General features: G+C 27.3%; 2 protein-coding genes across 3 annotated transcripts in view; both read right to left on the reverse strand.

The window, feature by feature from the left end:
- LOC145181856 (muscle calcium channel subunit alpha-1-like) overlaps window positions 1–3,491 on the reverse strand; it is a 28,357-nt gene extending 24,866 nt beyond the window's left edge. Inside the window, exon 1 of the mRNA XM_090071959.1 lies at window positions 1,225–3,491. Within this exon, the coding sequence (XP_089928085.1) occupies window positions 1,225–1,481 (257 nt within the window). The 5' untranslated portion in view covers window positions 1,482–3,491. The remainder of the gene's footprint in view (window positions 1–1,224) is intronic.
- A 117-nt stretch (window positions 3,492–3,608) lies between these two features.
- LOC145181318 (voltage-dependent L-type calcium channel subunit alpha-1D-like) overlaps window positions 3,609–20,619 on the reverse strand; it is a 38,621-nt gene continuing 21,610 nt past the window's right edge. The window contains exons 17-43 of one of the 2 annotated variants that reach the window (XM_090071962.1): window positions 20,572–20,602; window positions 20,290–20,473; window positions 19,886–20,024; window positions 19,622–19,751; window positions 19,451–19,510; window positions 19,132–19,238; window positions 18,637–18,733; window positions 18,348–18,455; window positions 17,766–17,818; window positions 17,619–17,673; window positions 17,405–17,505; window positions 16,679–16,877; window positions 16,377–16,541; window positions 14,487–14,594; window positions 14,323–14,400; window positions 13,036–13,158; window positions 10,593–10,658; window positions 10,389–10,477; window positions 10,095–10,254; window positions 9,881–10,008; window positions 8,457–8,553; window positions 7,920–8,124; window positions 7,596–7,696; window positions 7,317–7,465; window positions 5,052–5,202; window positions 4,188–4,278; window positions 3,609–4,103 (exon numbers count right to left, since the gene is read on the reverse strand). In XM_090071962.1, the coding sequence (XP_089928088.1) occupies window positions 3,934–4,103; window positions 4,188–4,278; window positions 5,052–5,202; window positions 7,317–7,465; window positions 7,596–7,696; window positions 7,920–8,124; window positions 8,457–8,553; window positions 9,881–10,008; window positions 10,095–10,254; window positions 10,389–10,477; window positions 10,593–10,658; window positions 13,036–13,158; window positions 14,323–14,400; window positions 14,487–14,594; window positions 16,377–16,541; window positions 16,679–16,877; window positions 17,405–17,505; window positions 17,619–17,673; window positions 17,766–17,818; window positions 18,348–18,455; window positions 18,637–18,733; window positions 19,132–19,238; window positions 19,451–19,510; window positions 19,622–19,751; window positions 19,886–20,024; window positions 20,290–20,473; window positions 20,572–20,602 (3,145 nt within the window). In that variant the 3' untranslated portion in view covers window positions 3,609–3,933. Of the gene's footprint in view, window positions 4,279–5,051; window positions 5,203–7,316; window positions 7,466–7,595; window positions 7,697–7,919; window positions 8,125–8,456; window positions 8,554–9,880; window positions 10,009–10,094; window positions 10,255–10,388; window positions 10,478–10,592; window positions 10,659–13,035; window positions 13,159–14,322; window positions 14,401–14,486; window positions 14,595–16,376; window positions 16,542–16,678; window positions 16,878–17,404; window positions 17,506–17,618; window positions 17,674–17,765; window positions 17,819–18,347; window positions 18,456–18,636; window positions 18,734–19,131; window positions 19,239–19,450; window positions 19,511–19,621; window positions 19,752–19,885; window positions 20,025–20,289; window positions 20,474–20,571; window positions 20,603–20,619 lie in introns of both variants that reach the window. The other variant, XM_090071961.1, reaches the window with a different exon arrangement.

Genomic DNA, 20,619 nt, shown 5'->3' on the forward strand with positions numbered 1-20,619 from the left:
AATCTTTCTTCGCGGAACAATGAGGTCAATTGGTACAATAACTAGCCATTATAATAGAGAATTTGGTATTACTGCAGTATACGATGTTACACGTGTTACATATTAGACTTTTTGGTTGTTATTAGTAACATTTAGCTTACAACATATTCCTCATGAGTCCGCCGATGGTCGGTCTTTCTTTTATGCTGTTTGGCAAAGGAAGCATTGCCTTTTTGTAGATTTTAAAACTGTCGTATGAAAGGAAGAATATAATATCAGTATTAGTTCTTGCTTAATGAACAAATCCTGCTTACAAAACTTTTATTGTAAATTCTTTTGTTATAAAAACTACGGGAAAATCATTACAGGATAACAAACGGTTCAGATACACATATTATTCTGAGCACACCGACATTATAAATTACATGGCAATTAGATATGACTGGTAATCTGTTGGCTAGCCTTGCACTCTTTTGAGTAAGTTCGACAAGAAAATGAATGAAGTAATCAATTTAATTAGCGTACTTTAGAATAAAGTTTCATATTAAGTTTTCAAAAGTAACCTTTGTTTTATGTTCTAATAAAACTTCTTCAAACATGTTTGCTAATTTTTAAGCGCTCACAAAAGGTTTTATCACTTTTGAATATTGTTAAAATAAACAAAAGCTTTCTTGTTTTTTTTTGTTTTGTTTTTTTTGTTTCATTTTTCGCCTTTGCCGCTTTCAGACAATTAAAAAGAATGTTCTAATTGAACAAATAACTTCACTAAAGAAAAAAAATGTTTATGGAGAAGCCAAACAGTGTAAACGAGTTTAAACGTGCTTTACGCCAAACTTGGTTTTTCAAAGAAAGTTATATACACAAAGAACTCAGCTGTCGAGTTCAGAAAAAATTAGCCGTAGCAAGCTTTCTTACTCATTAATCGTAGATCAAAAGTTTTAAATCACTGAAGAACTAAAGTAAAATACAGATTACAAATAATCGCTCAGGAAATTAAATTGTGCACTACAAGACATTTGTAGAACCTGAAGCACTTGTCCTTTGTTTCCTAAATTTATCACAGTCTTGAGGCATTTCATTTTTAAAACGTAACAAACATTTAAACTTATTAAGTTTAATTCAGAAAACAAAAGGTCTTCTTTTTATTTAATAAGATTTTCATAGACCGTTATTTTAATGATAATGAAATAATAAAACAGCCAAGTCTTACTTACTGAATGCTTCAAATAAATTATGAAAAGATATTTTGCCTTTGTGATCATTGCAGCTACCAAACGAACTTTATTCTTAGGGCCAAATATGAATAACGAACTATATTCCTTCTTTTTTCTCTTTTCTTGATATGAAACTGGTTTACTGGAGATCTCTTCTTTACTTTTACTACTTTCCGCTACAAGAGGTTTAAACATTTGCTTTTTTTGTGAACTTAAAATGTAATTTTCTCTGAAATCTTCTTCCATAACAGAATCTTTTCCATTGCTGTCGAATTGCGTGTTCACCATTTTTAAAACAAGTAAAAGTTCTAAAATATTGCTTACTTGGGTTTTTGTAAAACTTGCAGCTTTATATTAAAAAGTCTGACTACGTCGTCGTTAAAGCCATTCATTAGAAGTCATTTTTAAATGCTCAAGGAAAAAGCGTAAACATAATTTTTGACATAATTTTTCTTTACGCTCGTCGTACTTTTCTTTTGTAATGGTACCATCTGCTTTTGTATCGCTCACATTAATAATGAAAAAAGATAGGCGTCACTTAAATTGTAAAAAGTCGTTTTGATTTTGAAAAACATTTATAACCGAGCAGTAAGTTGCTTCTTACGTTTTATATAAAGATGTAAGTTTATAAGTCGCACTATTACTATTATTTTAAATTTCAAATTTAAATTTTCATCATTTGTGTTGTTTAACAAAAGTAAAAAATACGAAGTGTCTTTCTTTTTTCCACGTTCTCAGTAAAGATTTTCATAAGTTAATTTTTGTGAATAAGAGTTTAGAATCCTTATTTTGCTCCTTTAATAATACTATCATAAGTAATTCGAAATGTTTGTAAATATAACTGAGAGCTAAAATAGGAAAAATGCTTTTTGTCCTTTTGGATTTAAATAAATGCTAAAATACTAAAGATAATTTAATAACAATAAAGGTTGCTGTTGCTGACATGTAGTTCATAAAAAGGGGTCTGCTTTACGGTAGCCAAAACATGCAAAGTTGACCTTAACCTTGAAAAAAAAAAAAAACGTGCAGAGTTGGCCTTAAACTTAAAAAAAAAATTTAATTTCTTTTAAATGAAATTCTCCTTTTATATGAAATTCTTCTTTTAAATAAAATTCTCATTCAAAAAAAAAAATTTTAAGCCGAAATTTCTAAGACCTGACTTAATGAGTTTATTACAAGAGTATTTTACAAAAATTTAATGTCCACGGAAGAAAAAGCTTCAAATGATCAACAAGTTCTGTTACTGCGAATATAAAGCTTTTGAGAGTTCTTTGTAGGAGCCCCTCAGTAAATGCAAAGTGGTTCAATATATCAAAATAAATCAAGAAAAATTTACATGGAATAAAAATAATACGCGTGATTTACTAAAATTAGTAATCGTGAAATATGGAATGAATCTTGCTAGTGGGAGTGTAAACTGAAAAAAAACAAACTCTACGCACAACTTTCCAAATCAAATAAACAATTAAATAATTAACAACTTTCTAATCAAAACTGTTAGACGGAGACTGACAACTACAATATAAATAAAAGTCTTTTCATTATTTACCGACTCTTTGTTTGTTTTTTCATTACCATATTTTACCGCATGTTTTATGAGTTCAAATAGGAGTAAACCGAAATCATGGTCTTTCTTTTGTACAACAAGATCCCAATCTTTTTTCATTTGCGCTGATTAAAATTTCTTATGTCTCAGTGAACCAAGCATGTGATGCTTCCTCGTGGTGAAATCCTATTCTAGAAATAGTTTTAGCACAAGTAATGAGAAATTGGTACTTCTCTTACTCTAGGTTTTATTTATCGATAACTTTAGCCTTCGTGAACACTCAATAACAACTGATGGTGATGGATACATAATCAATCAGTTTTCGTACCATGTAATATTATAAAAACTTTATTCAGTATAAAATTTCATAAAATTTACTAACCTATAAAAATGTTTAGGGTATCAGAAAAAACCTTTCTTAAATTGTTAAAATGAAGTAATTAACCAAAATATTACGTAATATTCGTAAGAAGACTGTGCCAAATTTACAATCAAACGGTAAATTTAATTTAATTGGAAGAACGAAACACCGCATTTTAGAATTTCTTGAGGAGCTTTAACATGAACCAAAGTTTTTTTTTAACCTAATTAAATCGTTCTAAATACAGTGGTTGTACTTTTCAAACTCAATTTTTCGATCTGTTCTTAATTTCTTCCTGAATTCTATTTTATTTTTATCTTAAACACACATTTTTCTAGTAGGCAAACTTTTATTCAAGTAAAAATATATTCATATGCAATTATGTGCTTAAATAAATTTTAAAGGTATTTATACAGGGATCGAGATTAGGATCGGTTCCTTGTATGAACAACTTTGTGTTGTCCTAACAGTCCGAACGTTTTTTTAACTAGTATTTAAACAATTAAAATCTAGTAACACATTTTAAATACCAATATTTGAATACGTGGAAAAGTTTAACCTTTAAATGCACACCTAACTTAAAAATGAAAACATTTAAATATTAATTAGGTATTCACATTTAAAGTCATCGGGTATTATAAATTCAGGATAAAAAAATCGAGTAAATGTTTTTAAACATCTATGGATCTTTAGGATTGATGCTAGCAGAAGACTAAGATTTCAGGATCTGGATAATATTTAGCCAGTTGAATCTTGATCATTTGGGATCAGGACGAGATCCTAAAAATCTCAACCAACTTTTTTTGAAGCACTAATTTAGCCATATTCTAGTTTTATTCTTTGTAAAAATTTTCTGGATGCAAGTACGATCCGTATGATCCATAAGAGTTTTCATTAACCTTCTGTGGTGGTGACAAAGCGCGTTGGCATATACCACCTGTATAGGAAATTGATAATGGAAAATCGCTGCAATTTGTCTCAGTTGGAACAGTCGAGTTGATTTCTGTATTACGAATAAAATTCATAAAATTTTGTTTGGCATGAGACAGATTTGCATTAGAAATAGAGTTATCTAATAAATATCTACTTGACGCTTCTCTTTTGATGCTTTCAGATAGAGGATAATTTAAATTGAGAAATTCAGGAAAGCGAGCCTTCGTATCTAATGAATTAAACTTCTAAAAAAAAAAAAGCAGAGTTCACGTTAAAAAATTATTTACAAGATCGCCAAAACGCGCGAACCTGGGAGTTTCAACTGTATTAGTAAGTGTTGAAACAAAATGATATAAGGTTTGCAACGTATAACGTGTAACTTTATATGTCAAAATATGTAATTTATATTAAATTCGATTGATTTCAAAAGACTGATATAAAAGTCAGTACAATATTCGTTACTATTTGTTAAAAACTGATAGACCAAACGCCGATGCTTACACATTTTAGTTAAATGCATTCTTTTACAGTAAAAAAAAAAAAAAAAAAACCGGCCGTCAACTGTATGAGATAACTTAGAAAAACCGGCCGTCAACTGTATGAGATAACTTAGAAAAAGTTACAAAATAGAAATGAAATTTGTGCTAACATTTCACTTTCGCTGTTTAAGAACTTCTGTTCATGTTTACTGTTTCAAAAACAATAAAGGTGAAAAAAAAAATTCTTAAATTTAGTTTAGAAGAATGATTAGATTAGACATCACAAATCGGCGTCTTTAGATCAAAAAAGTAACTTGGGAAAACAAGTAACCTGGCAAATCTAAAGACTTCGGTTTTTAAATTTTTCCTCGTAAAAACCATGGATCTCACCAAAAAATGTTCTTATTGGCTAACTTAGTCTAAAACCTTAAAAAGTAATTATTTTCCACCCTTTGACTTAAAAACACAAAATAATTATCCCCCACGTTAAACGTAGGGGATAATTATTTTGTGTTTTTAATATTCACTCTCCTACTTACAGAGTCACTTGTAATTTTTTCTGATGTAACCGCCAAACTGTCGTTTAAATTATTGGAGAAAAGATCACCAAGAGAGGAGTGCCTTCGGGAAGTATTTGCATCTTTTTTTGCGACAATACTCGTGTTGCCTGAAAGTTCTCCATTTTGAATTCTAAATACATATTTCAACGAATAAACATATGTCAAGTATTTACATCAACAAATAAGTTGATAAAGAAAAAGATTACAGAGTTCGAATATATAATTTTACAGTTAATATTTGCCTTCTGGATAATATATGGTAACCATAATCTGAAGCAATATAAAGCTTTCTAAATCAGTATTCACTTTCATTGTTTCTGTCATAGAAATCAAAAACTGATTTTAATGCAAGCTTTTTGAATTAAATTGGAATTTAAAATAAATGATGTAAACGGTAAATGTGTAATTGACCATAATTATAATCTGGAAAGTTCGGGTCATCTTGCGAAGTTTTTCAAATATATCGAAAAACGTTTAAATAGTGCATTTAGGAGCAGAGTTCATTATATAAGTCCGCGCAAGAGGAACACTTGTGTGAAAACAATGTCGACTTATTGATTTTTAATTTCAAATTCAATATTTCGCGTTCACCAGTAAAAAGTATATTTTCTTGCACATTACCCCCTGAAAAGTTTTTATCACAAAACAAGCTAACTAGATATTTGAAAGCAAAACATGAACGTCGGGTTACACCTCAGAAAGTCCTATACCACTTTGTATGTAAGACAACATGATATGCATTATATAGCATATATGTGCGCTATGTAACACAGACGTGTTCAAAATATTATTTAAAGAGAAATATTCAGGTTTTTAAAGAGAGAAATTAACCTAATCAATAAAAGTTTTAAAATGACTTTAATATACTTTAGCACTCTTTATCTTTAATGGAAAACAAGAAAGCTTAAGATGATTAAGCAACTTAGAAGATCTCTTTATTTGCTTGATGTATATATTTTTTAAAAACGTCTGGGTTGAAAATCATATTTTTTAAAAACGTCTGGGTTGAAAATCCAATTAAAAAGTTCTAAATGCGATTAAAAAACTCTTCATAAGATTATATCGTAAGCCTTTAAACTATGGCTAATGCTGATTCAATTCTCTTCGAAAGTGGTCAGGAAAAATGTGTTTGGTGTCATGCTGATTCCAGTTTTGAACTATTTCAAACTTCGTTTTTTCTATGTTAAAATACACAAAAGTAATGCAAAGTAAGCAGATTCATCATTAAAAGAATTTCTAATTTTAGTTGTAAACTGTCTAAGACTGGAAAAAGCGCTCTCAGCTTCTACTGATGCAGGAGGAACAGCATAAAAAAGTAGGTCTAAATATTTGGGTCTAGTTTGCTAACTTCAAAAACAGCCTTCCTTTTTTATAATAAGGTTTGATCCAATTTCCTGATAGTTAAGTTTCAATTCAATATCTGTTTGCTTTAAAAAAGATATGAGTTGTTAATTTTTACAAATAATTTTACAGTTTGTACTCTGTAATTCTTCAAGAAAACTTGAAATAGCCGCATGCCTCAGATCTTCTAGTTGTGCTGACATCTTTAAAATCATCCATATTTACTATTTTGTCAACCAAAATTTTTTACTAGCTCAAAGCTACGGTAGCTCTCTTTACTTTTTTTTTTTTTTGAATTCAAACACCTTAGGGATTTTTTTTGACGATTGTTATCATGATCTCACGACAACAATTGAAAATACATAACGCGCCTTATCATTTTCATTTTAAAAGATTGAAACAAATTTAAAAACAAACAACCGTTCAAAAACATTTCTTTACATATTCAACTTGAAAAAGTTTTAATTTTAATGTTTTTTCTTTTGGAAAATGTAAAAAAAATCTTTCATTTAATTGCATATGTAGAATATCCGAACTTTTAGAGGAAAAAGGTTCGAACTTGAATCTCTTTAAAAAATGTCAAAAATTTGAACGTTCGAACATGAACATTTTTTAACTGTCTTCATGCCAATAGATTAAACTTCTATGAGTAATCTAGTATCATTTTGACTTAATATTTTAGTGATACAGTGCTTTCAGCTAAAAAAACAGAACTCGGTTTTCTATTCGGCCGTTAAACTAGAACCTACAATATGATCTATCACTAATACGCCATCGGTTTTTCAAACCATTAGGTCCTAATGCTATTGTTAGTAGGAACTTTGAATGTTAAAACTAGAAAAAGGTTAACAAGGAGTTGATCATAGGAAAGACTATTTATTCTTATGAATTTATAAAACTTACTTAGTGAAAACTCCAGAGAATGTAAGATTTCGTTTTACTTTTATCTCAGTTTTAGAAGCGTCAGAAATTTTCTTGTTACTCGAAAGTTTACGAGACTTGAGACTGGGGAGGATGGCCTGAATTCTTTGTATTACTGTAGGTGTCTCAACCTAATTTTTTAAAAAACAAAATCAAGTTTTTAAATAATAATTAACAGTAATAATAGAAAAAAACAACAATACTAACAATAGACTGATTTTCAAAACATTTTAAGAGGAAATGATTTTAAGATAAGCTTACTGGTATAACAACCGGTTCAACAATACGTCCTTTTGATTTTCGGAAGTTCATGATTAATAACTTCATACAAAATATCTTCCCAACTGTTAACTGTTCTTCGCCTGTAATTTAGAAAGGCAAATATATGTGTAACGTTTAATTGAAATTCCCTACTTTCAAGTACCAAAACAAAACCATGAAAAAAAAAAATCTATTAAAGAATATTGAATTGGGAAGGAAAAGTTATGTAATTTGGGAGATTTACACTTTTTCCCCCGAAAATCAACTACTTCTTAAATGAAAAAAAGTGTTTAAACATATTGTAAAAAAATCATAAAGCTCTACTTGTCGGCTTCGGAAAGAACTTATCAATGGATTTGGTTTCAATTTTCGGCCATATTGTTTTAATGATTCTTTTCAGCTCCTTATCATTATCGTATCTGTTTCCTTTTGTATAAAAATCCAAACCAACTCGAACGAGTGAAAGTAATGTCGTGTAAAAGGACACAGTTCCATCTAAATTTACAGGCATGTTCATTCGAATAAGACGCTATGAAAGTAAAGAAAATGATGTTAAAGTTTACAATCACTATTTACATGTATAAATAGATTCAATGATTGGTTTAGTGCTGTCAAAAGTTAAAAAATCGTCAGCACTAATTGCAGTAAGTCTAGTGGGAGCACTGTAAATTATCCTTAATGTAAAGTAGCGCTAGAGAAAAAAATCTAAAGGTCAACAACAACAACAAAAGAGATCTTGAGTATGGCAACAAATTCAAAATACAATCATTTATATATGGCTGGGAATAGTTTGTTTAACTATAGCAACTTTTATTTCAAAAATTTTTTTACATCATTAAAAGCATTAACAACAATTACTACCTTATAAGCGACAACCTTTGGGCAATTGCGTCCAAAGCCAACTGGAGGTGGTAGACAACACATCAATTCATACAATTGGCTATGTGGTATTCTGCCCCTAAATTAATCAAACTTATTTGATTTATTTCCATTTCTTTTTTTCTACTCTCTTGATGTACTTAATTTCTTAATTATTTGATACCAAAGTATATTTGCAATTAAATATTGCAGATCTAAAATTAGTTTTTATGGTGGAAGTTCTTGTAGCGGCACATTTTTAAAGATTGCTGTTGAATTGCAGTTGAATTAAAAAATTCATTATTGATCAGACTTTTGAATGTAAACAGATGCTTCTTAAACAAATGTTCTTATTAATTCCATTGACTTACAATCTTAAGTGTCTCATGTAAAGTTATATAAGCATAAAAATTATATAAAACTTATCAGAATATTACATGCAATAGAGTCATTATTTTGTAGCAAATGAACTCCTGTTAATGGTCCCATATTTTTCCAGGGTAGAAAGAAGTATCTATAAATGCTAATGTCTTAAAAGTGTAAAAAATATTTTTTGTTTTTTAAAAACTTTGCTTTTATAAAAGAATAGCAATATTTCGATATTTAACATTTTTTTAAAGAAAAACCGGCAATTTTGTGAATTTTTTTAAGTTATAAAACCAGGAAAAAGAAATATATTTTAGTATGTATTCAGTGCTTTAAGATTTACAAATATGCAGTAAATCACTTTCACAAATCAACCTCTGAATACAGTTTTCCATTATTTGTCTTACACTTTCTTTAACTATATCCTTGATATTCTTGTCTTGCTCCTCCAAATATTATTGTTCGTCTTCCTTAATTTTATCAGAGTGTGCATTACAGATATGGATATTGAGGGATATCTTACGACTACTTGTGTGGTAGTTCTTCACCAGAGTCTCAAAGTTTGTATCAACTTCCTTATGTATTTTGGTCTTGTGATTGCCCAAGTTGCCACAAACTATTTTTGCTGCTTTCTCCTCAGTAGTGAGCTTGGTTGGAAATAGATTGTACCTTTTGGTGGTCCATCTTTTTGTCTGTCTATTGCAGCCACTTATGACACTTGCCTACTTATAACAGTGTCATGTGCTTCTGCTTTGAAGAAAACATAGATAATACCTGAAAGCTCAAGAAATTTCAATCAACATTTAAATCTTTCTGGAATGATCTAGATAATAAGTAAATTTCCAAGTGTTCATTTTGACGAATATAGCTCAATAACTCGATATAACACATTACTTATGCACAAAAAATTAAAAATCTGTTATGTATAAAATATGTAAAAAATATTGACTATGAAGTGTTTCATAGACATAGAAGTAACCATATTTTATATTTGAATTCAATTTACATAATCTATTATTCTTAACTAGCTTAGAAGTTAATCTCATATATTCAAAACATACGTAGCTTGTTGATCAAATTGAGACCAACATCTGACAAACTCATCCATGTGATGTGGAGCAAGTATAGAACCATCACACGTTAAATATTCAAAGTTATCCATGATAACAGCCACAAATAAATTTAGAAGCTAGAAAATATTATTTTGAGTTAAAATCAGTAAAAAATTGATACTTAGCTATTAGATTATATAATTGCACAAAAAAAAATGCTTACAAGAAACATGCAGAAAAACATATATGAAGTGAAATATAATCTAGCTGCCCATGTGTTTCCACAATATTGGATCCCAGTTCTCTCAATATATTGTTTATTACATTTTGCTGTACTGTAACACGCATACATCAAGATACTCCAGTTCTCTCCAGTTGAACACCTTTATATTCATGTCAATAAAAATTTCAAATTGATAAACAAAAGTAAAAATTATGCATAATAAAAATTATGCATAATAAAAAATTGCAGAGTTATAGGAAACTTTTTAAATCAATAAAAAATAAAAAAAAGTACCTAAATAGAAGCAACAATGCACGATAAACATTTTGAAAATTGTTTTTATCATGGAATGCTGTTCCATCAAGTTCTATGTTGGCAAATAACTAAATTACAATTATAGAGTTAATTAAGACAAGAGTTTACAGCAGATTGTTGCACTAACTTAAATACCATCAATAATGAACTAAAGCATGCAACTAAACTGAAATTGTTACTCACTTCCATTCCAAGAATAGCATATACATAAGACATGAGCAAAATCAATATAGTTACATAAGGTAGAGCCTAAAAAAGCAAATATATATATGTATATACATTTATATATATATATATATATATATATATATATATATACATTTATATATATACATATACATTTATATATATATATAAATATATATATATATATATATATATATATATATATATATATACACACATATAACATAAATATATATTTATAAATACACATATAACATAAATATATATTTATACATACACATATAACATAAATATATATTTATACATAAAATACTAATAAATATATGTACATATTTATAAAATATAAACATATATATGTAATATAAATAAATATATATGCATATATACGCATGTGTATATGTGTTTATGTATGTATGTGTGTATGTGTGTGTATGTATGTATGCATGCATGCATGTATGTATGTATGTATGTATGTATGTATGTATGTATGTATGTATGTATGTATGTATGTATGTATGTATGTATGAATATGTATGTATGTATGTATGTATGTATGTATGTATGTATGTATGTATGTATTTATGTATTTATGTATTTATGTATGTATGTATGTATGTATGTATGTATGTATGTATGTATGTATGTATGTATGTATGTATGTATGTATGTATGTATGTATGTATGTATGTATGTATGTATGTATGTATGTATGTATGTATGTATGTGTGTGTATGTATGTATGTTTGTGTGTAAATTGAAGAGTGGTCCATTGCATTGATTTAAAGATTGCACCATCACTTTGAATTTTATCTATAAGTGTCAAGAAAGATGTCAATACCTACCATTACTAACACGAAAATGTTAACTATGTGGTAGGCTCCATTTTCATAATGCACAAGGTAAATTTAATTCTTTACTTAATGCTGGTTCTTGAAATTATCTATAAGTATTAGTTATTCTTTGATTTTATTCTTGTTAATGGTTTGCTGAAGATATAAGTTAAAAAGCTATAATTTAAAAATTTATCCTTATACAGAATTGATTATCATATGGGGAAAACAAGCTGAAAATGAAGTTCTTTTTAGCTGTAGGCTTAACTTAATTTTTTGGTATTTCCCACCAGGATGCAGAAAGACTACAGAATTCTCTAAGGACCTGCTATTTTTTGCTAGATGGACAAAATGATTAAATGTGTAGAGAAAAAAGAATGGGTAAAGCAATAAGAACAAAAAATAAAAAAACTGCAATCTGAAGAAAAACAAAGACAATGAGCAAAAATGATACACTGATGTCCATTGAAGCTACAGGATTGTTCTCCAATACAGGAGAACAGTGTGAAGAAAGCAATTTAAATATTGATCATTGAGTAAAAAGAAGAGAGTTAAGTGGAAACACTTCCAGCAGTAGTAGTAATCAGGTCATCCTATTTAAAGTTGTCACAGATGCACAAGAAAAGTCACGGATAACCAAGAGAAATACCATGTACCTTACAACAACCACAGCACAGCTCATTAATATTTTAGGCTATAATGTTGATGAGATGCTGTTTGTGTCACGCATCTATATTCATGCTTGATTTAAAGCATATGAATCTCTCACAACTCTAGAAATTGTCCTGCAATTTACTAGTCATCTTTTATTTTATGAGAATTTAGTTGTACAAAAGCATTAAACAATCTTTCTAGTTGTCAGGAAGAATATTTGATAAGAACTATTGTTTCAGGACAGTCTCAGTAATAATTTAAACAAAAACTTGAAAATTATTACAGCAGTCTGAAAGACTAAAGAACAGGTTACCAGCTCAAGAGGGGTGCAAAAATTAGTTGACTTAGTGATAGACAATTATGCAGTAGCAGCAACCACTTTTATTTCCACTTTGTTTTAGCAACTCTCTGCAATCGTTAGGGTGCACAGTATGCACTAATTTGCACATGTCATTAATGTATCTACCAAATTTTATATTTTGTCACCTAACTTTTTTAAAAACTAACCAGGTCAAATGGTTTGTATTAAACTTGACATACATGTCACATAGAATTAGTTTTTTCAAACACAACCTCTAAATATCAATTAAATGGCATCCAAATGGCAATCAAAAGTATTCATTTATGAAAAAAGTTTATATTGGGGAAGGCTAAAAAAGGTTTTAAGACCACCCTAACATATATATACATGAAAAAATATTCTATTTATTAATCTTATCTTAAAGATTTTATACCAGACCTGCATCTTTTTCTGTGTTTAATGCTATAATTTAAGTTTTAATTTTCAATTAATTATTTTATAGTTTTATTAATGCAGAGGCTAGGCATATTCCAAGGTTATTCAAGTAACAGTGTAATGGTTTTTTAACTTTTTCCTGAAGTTTGAAAAATTTTATTCTCATGAATAGCTGCTCAACAAGCAAAATTGAATCAGTTTGAAAGAAAATTCTACTTGCTCTGATAGAACGAAGAAATGTCCATAACATGATACGAATGTTGGTGCCTTTGCGAAGGAGCTTTATAATACGAGCTGCCCTGAATAAGCGAAACATACTTGGATCCAAAAACTTTGACTTTTTCTAAAAAATAGCAGAAAAATGTGAGAATTGTTTACAATAAAATTTTTTATTGTAATTTTTTATATAAAGTAAAGTATTAAATGAAGAACAAACCCTAATTTTATTTGCCTCAAATAGTTATCCCAAAGTTTTAAAAACAAATATCACTTGTGTATTACTGAATTTTCTTGTCTTTCTTTATATTTATTGGTTCCATTTGTGCTGCCAGGAATAAAACCTTTTACTTTGTTTTAACACTCCAGCTAGTGACAATTAAGATATTCTTAGTTACCAACTAGTGTTTACAGTGCAGTCAAATCTGATCTAAATTTCTGGTCCATAAGCAAGTTCTGATTTCAATAAACTGTTCATCTACTTTTTTTTTATCAAGTGAACTATACTATTGAGGCTTCCATTCCATCAACTTATGGGACCACTCATGATATTTGGCTCAAAAGAGATTTTTTTTTTTTTTTTAAATTGCAAAATTCAAAGTTGATTTTACATTAAAAGTCTTAACTTTTTTTTCTACTGCAGAAGAAAAAGCTCTAAAAACAAAAGGGTTTGTGGAAGGAAGTTATTGGATGAACAGAAATTTAACAACAGAAAGAAGATAAATTTAGTTTCAGTCTTAAAGATCTATTTAATGTTGCAAATTCAGGTGCTTTAATTTTAATCAAACTCCTGAAGCCTTGAAAATTGAACAATGTATATGCTTGGTTAGTAATATTATGCTTGGTAGTATCTCAAAGTTAACTGAATGTCAAACTTTTACTAACATTTTGTTAGAACGGGTACATTTAAGAGTAAAAAAAGTTCAAGTGGAAAAAGTTCAGATTTAATGTTGATTCCCTAAATCAATTTAGATTTTGAAAAATGTTATCAGGATTATCAGGATCACTAGTGAGAAGTCAATTTTTAACATAAGGGGATTAGATATGAAATATAATACTTTTATATATATATTTATATATACAAAGAATATATATTACCATTCAATGAACATTTTTATTTGTTTTTTAATTTGAAGATACTTATTTTTTAATCTGAAGAAGGATTTTAGTGTTCAAGTAAAACTGTTTTGAGAATTTTCATTATTTAATTCGAATTTAATTCAAACTTTTATTTTTTATTTTATTCTTTTGAGAACTTTTTTTCTTTATTTTAAATCTGCAAAGTTCTTACCAATGTCAAGAAAATATCCAAAAAGCCTCCCAATATTAAAATCAAATCAAATAAATTCCATAAATCTTTGAAGTAATTCTAAAGAGCAAGGAACACATTTTTTATTAAATTTTGAATCGTTTAATATATTCAAATGTAAAGCTATAATTTAACACAAGTAATACCCATCTGTAAGCAATCATCTTCAGAATGGCTTCAATAGAGAAGAGAATTGAGAATCCAATATTTAAAGAAAACATCACTGAACGATATTGTTCAGACATTCCATTGAACTAAATGAAATTACACTTTAATAACACAAAATAATATAATTATGAAAGATTTTTCCTCTAATCAATAAATATATATATATATATATATATATATATATATATATATATATATATATATATATATATATATATATATATATATATATATATATATATATAAATGTTAACACCTAGAAATATAATAATTGGTACCATCCTTTTTGAAAATTGGTTATTGTGTATATATCGGTATATAAGTTGAGACTTTTTAAGCCATTTAGAATGGGTCAAAATTGTTTCTTAAGAATGTAAGAAGACAAAAATATTAACAAACCTCAACTTATAGATCAGTTATAAAACATTAAATCTTTTCAGTTAAAAGTAGGAAGTCGACTTATAAATCAAGTTGACTTTTAACTGAAAACCAGTTTATACAATTCAGGAGGTTGTTCATAAGTTTTATAGTTTGAGCATGGGTGATCAAAATTTTTAAAACTTGAAGTTTGAAGTTTGAAGTAATTTTAAAGTGTCATGTTTTATTTAAAAAAAAAAATTTTAAAGATTTTTATCTGTTATCTTAAATTTCAACCAATAGTCAGTCACAATCAGTAAATTTGCTTGGCTATCTTCTTTACTTCTGAAAGTTTCAATGAAGTGCTAACAAGTTTAATAGCAAACTCTGCACTGTCATTTATAACCAGAATGCCAGAAATATAGCTTTTAAATCCCTCTCACTATGATGTTACATTAGAACAAAGACCACTGATATAGCTAAAGATAGTATACTTCGCATGTCATTAATCTTGACTTGATTTGAAGCCATCAAAAATCTAAACTAAAAATCTTTTAATTCACTACTACTAATTGTATGAAATACTCATAATTGTTCCTAAAAATTAATCTAAGCCTGAACAATGACAAAGTTAACTAATTGTAAATGAACTGATTAACATTAACTTAACTCTTCAGAGAACTTTTCTCATCTCTCCAATTTACATGCTGCTTTTCAAACTTTCTAAATTGCACAGAAATAGATAATTTCTTTGCTGGTTATTTTTTAGTTAATGAAGCAATATATCCTTCACTTTGTCTTTCTACACAACATTTTAACTTAAGGACAATTTAGAATTCAAAGTAACAGTGCATTTTCCAGGGTTAGCCGTCAGGACAAGTCAACCAGTAATTGTCTCTTTTTGTGATAATTTTTTGTTTTCAAAACTATCATCAGATTAAAATTTCTTAAATTTTCAACAAATTGTGATACAATAAACTAACATACAACTTTGTGATAAACATTTTGTTTGACGAGGAACCAAATAATCAAATTTTTTTTACAGGAAAAATAAGCTATCTATCATTTCCTACATTCATTTGTTTGAACAAAGGTTAGTTCTAAAGAAATAAAACTGGAGTTATTAGGACAATTATTTCACAAATCATTCTAAGACTTAGTTTCTACAACGTTTACATGAGTGCAGTGAATGAGTGAAAAATATTTGTTAAAAGAAAAAGTTTTATTTATGCAAAAAATTTCTTGTAAAAATAATTATGATAAATATTCTTCTGTGAAAGTTTCAGTCAGACTTAGTGACAAAAAGTAATAAAAGAGAAATATAATTAAATGTTCCACAACTTTTATGCATCTTAGTATCTCTTAGCATCTTAGTGTAAAATAATGCAGTCTAATAAAATAGAATGAAGATTTACTAAATACAATAAAGTTACTAATTTAGTTTTAAAATTGTCACCTCATTTGCTTATGGAATAAAACCGTATTTGTTTTCATATGAAAAATATACAAACCTTCATCATCATTTGAAGGCAGTTTAGCACAATAAGTGACATAATTAAGTAGTCAAAAGGACGTGATTCCACCATCAGCCACATACGAAAAGAAATTGATGATTCATCTTTTGGTCTGTAGCGCTGACGAGGTTTTGCATTGAGAACAAAATGTAAACAGTCACACTATAAAAAGATTTTTTAGAATATTATCATACTGACAGTATAAAGACATATGAAGAAATATGCAAAAAATTCAAGGCTAAAATAAATTATAACTAATAAAAATTTATATTGTGAAATGAAAAATAATAAGTATTTACTTGGTTTCTGTCAAGCCCAGCTTGAATCTGTTTTTCACCTTGCTTTTGAAATGTCAGAATAATTAATGCAATGTATATGTTGATAATCATAAATGTAAACAAGACAATGAATATTACAAAATAAATTGCCACATAAATTTTACTATTAATGAAAGAATCTTCATTGACATTTGTAGAGTCAATTGCATAGTACATTGTGCTAAAAAAAAAGTTTGTAATAGAGCAGTTTGTAATAAAAACTGGAAGAGCTAGAAAGCATTATTTAACAAAGAAAAAAAAAGAAAAAAAAAAAAAAAAAAACAACTAACCATCAGCATTTGGTTTTTCAGTTTTTAAAAAATAATAACAAACTTCTGTATGAGAGTTTTTACAGTTTATATTCTTTATACTTACCTTTAGAGTTTATATCCTTATTACTTTTAGACATTTAGAGTTTATTACAGACTTTTAGAGTTTATATTTATACAAAAAGTTGTTATTTTAAAGTTATTATAAAAATAAGTTAAAATATAAAATAAAAATAAGGTTTTAGATAGCAATTCTGCAAAATGTAAGGTATGTGAGATATTGCAAAATTGATTTATTTAAAATGACTGAAATAGAACCTTGTACTTTATTTTACTACTATTTGTTAAAAACCAAAAAGCTAAATGCAAATAGTTAAAAAAATTTGTGGTTTGTAACAAGACTTCCTGATTTCATACTAAAAATAAAAAAAGTGCTTACGTCGGCCAATTATCTTCTGTAGAACATATATACAGAGTAAAAACTGCCTCAATAATATTGTCAAAATTTGAATCAGCATTTTTCCATGCTCTACTTTTTAACTATGTGCAATTAAAAAGAAAATTTAAAAATTAGAAAACAATTAATACAAACTTTTATATAAAAGCAAATTAACAAAAAAAATTTAAATTAATATTGCAATGTTAACTAATACCTTAGCTACATCTTTGTTGGTGTTTTCGGAAAAGGTAATTGTATAGAAACTGCCTCTAATAAAAAAAGCATAAGTACCTGAAGTAATTTAATCTACATGAAAATGTGTTGCAATAAAAGTTACAATTAAGCTAATTGACTATCTTACATGCATTCAGATTCATTTTTTTTACTTGAATCTTCACATTGATAAAACTGTCCCTGAAATGATTGCCATTGAAATTTTTTTGATTATTTTTGTATTTTACTAATTAAGTAATTAAATAAACAAAATAGCTTTTTTTCATATACTATATAATTATACATAAATATTTTTAATTATATTTATATATTGGGTATTATGTTTAACTTAATTTCTATAGAGATTTTCAAAAGAATTTGTAATTTTATTGTAATTTTATTTTATTTTAATAGTGTAATGGATATTTGAAACCCAATTTTTGTTTTTGTTTAAGAATATTTCAATTTAAAAAGCAATACAAATGGTTATCATAAACTTTATCTAAATTTAATTTAAAAAAACTTATCTTATGTTAAAAATTTAATATTACTTTGATTCCAATATCAAATATTTAAATGGAAATTTAATATATTTTTTACCAATATACAATATTACCAAAATATTTAATATATTTTTGTTGTAACAAAATTTTTAGAAAAATTTAATAATGTGGCTACTATTTCTCTGATGAGATAACTTCATTAACCTTCATTGTTGGTGCTGAGTTACCTGAAAGATCTGAATACCAATACAGGCAAAGATGAACAGCATCAAGAGTGTGATAATCAAAACAAATGCAACATTTTTTAAAGAGTAAATCATGCATTGAAATACAACCTAAAACACATAAATTCAAATAATACACAAAAATACAAATTTAAAAACAAAACTTAATTTAAACAGTAAAGTGTAAAAATTTATTATTACAATATACAAACAGTTTTATTATCATCAATGTACAAACATTCCATACCAGTAAACAAAAACAACAATGGTTACCGATATAAGTTAGGCATACCTTTAGCTTCTTTACTTTTTGAATAGCTTTGATTGGACGAAGCAATGTAAAGATTCGCAGAAATTCTGCAGAAGTATTTTGTGATTGTGAGCTAAAACTATATATAAACAAAGTTTATTTAAAACTGAAATCTAACTTCATCAGTCAACTTGTAATAAAATAATTATAACATTTTTATTAAAGGGAATTTTTAAATTAATAAGTTATGGTAAATTTTTATTGTTTCAATGAATTGAAAACAAACTTTTAATTTGTATATTGAAATTGTTTAGAAGGTGTTACAAGAATTCACACTTTCAGCATAAAAATTACCAAATATTAAGTTTTATTTAACCTTTTTGTTTTAATAACATGAAGTGGGATTTATTTGTAAGAGTACTAAAAAACATTATACCTAAGAATATATAGCATTCATAGACATAAATAACACTCTATCCTAAAAAATATTTTATGCTAAAAAATATTCAATGCTTCTAAAAATGATAGCATACATACTATGCAATCAATGATGCCAAATTACACACAAAAATCAAAGCATCAAGCTTATTCCATGGATTTCGAAGGTAAGCTCCTTTATGTAAGATTAAACCATCATCAATTACCTAGAAAGACAGTTGCTATCTTCAATTAAATAAAGATACTTATGACTACCACTGATTATAATTATCCCCATCTATATTCTTTTGTTAACTAGTTCTTTAAAAACAAGATCTCTTTTATAGTTGCTAAACATTAATAAATTTTTTTTTAAAAAATTTATTTAGAAAGAATTATAAATTTAAAATTACATTAAAATAAAAACAGCAATCAATACCTTTAGGAATACCTCTATTCCAAATATAAGCAAAAAACCATAATCACAATATCTAAGTATCTTAAAAGCAAATGACAAAAATGAAGAACATTTATAAAAAAGAGACATTTTTCATGAATACAAAATAAATTTAAAAAAAATAAAATAATGATTAAGAAATATTGGACTAACTGAATTAATAGTGGCATTATTATCAAATGGATCTTGAAGCCCAAGTGCCATAGAGCTTAGTATAATAACAATGACCATAAAAGTATCAAAATATATTAGATGAACTATCTTGTGACACAATACACGAAATCTGAAACAAAAATTTATCCCAGAAAAAATTTGCTATCATAAATTTAAGATAAGTTTAATTTTTTTTTTTTAACTTTTCAAAATTAGGGCCAGAAATCTACTACATTTTAAATAAAATATTTTTTTTATGAAAACCTGTTTGTAGGAGAGAAGATAAAGAGTGAGAAAACATTTTGAACAGGAGGTTGCATATTTATTCGCTTGCGTTGGGCAACATTAACTTTTAACATGTTTAAGAATCCTTCTCTTTGAATCTCTGAATCAATATTATCTTCTAAATGTAAAACATCTGTGTCAATCTCATTTTCGTAAAGCAATAGAACAGTTAAAGAATAATTTAGGTCACACATAACTATATAATATATTTATACATAACTATTTAGTTCACTTAGAACTAAAGGAACACACACCCTACTATTTAAAGTACATACATTTAAAATAAGTAAGATTGCATAATACTGTTTAATACCACAGAAAAATGCCTTTTTACATAATATAAGCTTTTTTAATGTAGATAGATGGAAAAAAAGTTTGCAAACCTTCTGGATTTACATCGCCACTTATCATGCCAGTATCACTTTCAGTTATATAATCTTGATTGTTGGAGTTAACATCGAATAAAACTTCTGTATTTGTTTTGAAGCCCATTTTGTTATAAATATCATCAACATTTATGTTTGACAGTATATCTGAAGAAGTGTTGTAATCAACTATTTTTAGCCACTAAAATAAAAAAATATATTTAAAGCTTACTATGAAATTACACAAAATAAAACCATACTTCATAAACCATACACATATTTGTACTAAAAAAAAAGTACCTGTTTTTGAACATTTTTTTTGTATTTGTTTCTGTAAGAAAAAATTGA

The sequence above is a fragment of the Hydra viridissima genome, unplaced genomic scaffold, assembly GCF_058129835.1.
Source record: "Hydra viridissima isolate aposymbiotic clone 2 unplaced genomic scaffold, HvirCarnegie_v1 scaffold_14, whole genome shotgun sequence".
In the NCBI taxonomy this organism is placed as follows: domain Eukaryota; kingdom Metazoa; phylum Cnidaria; class Hydrozoa; order Anthoathecata; family Hydridae; genus Hydra; species Hydra viridissima.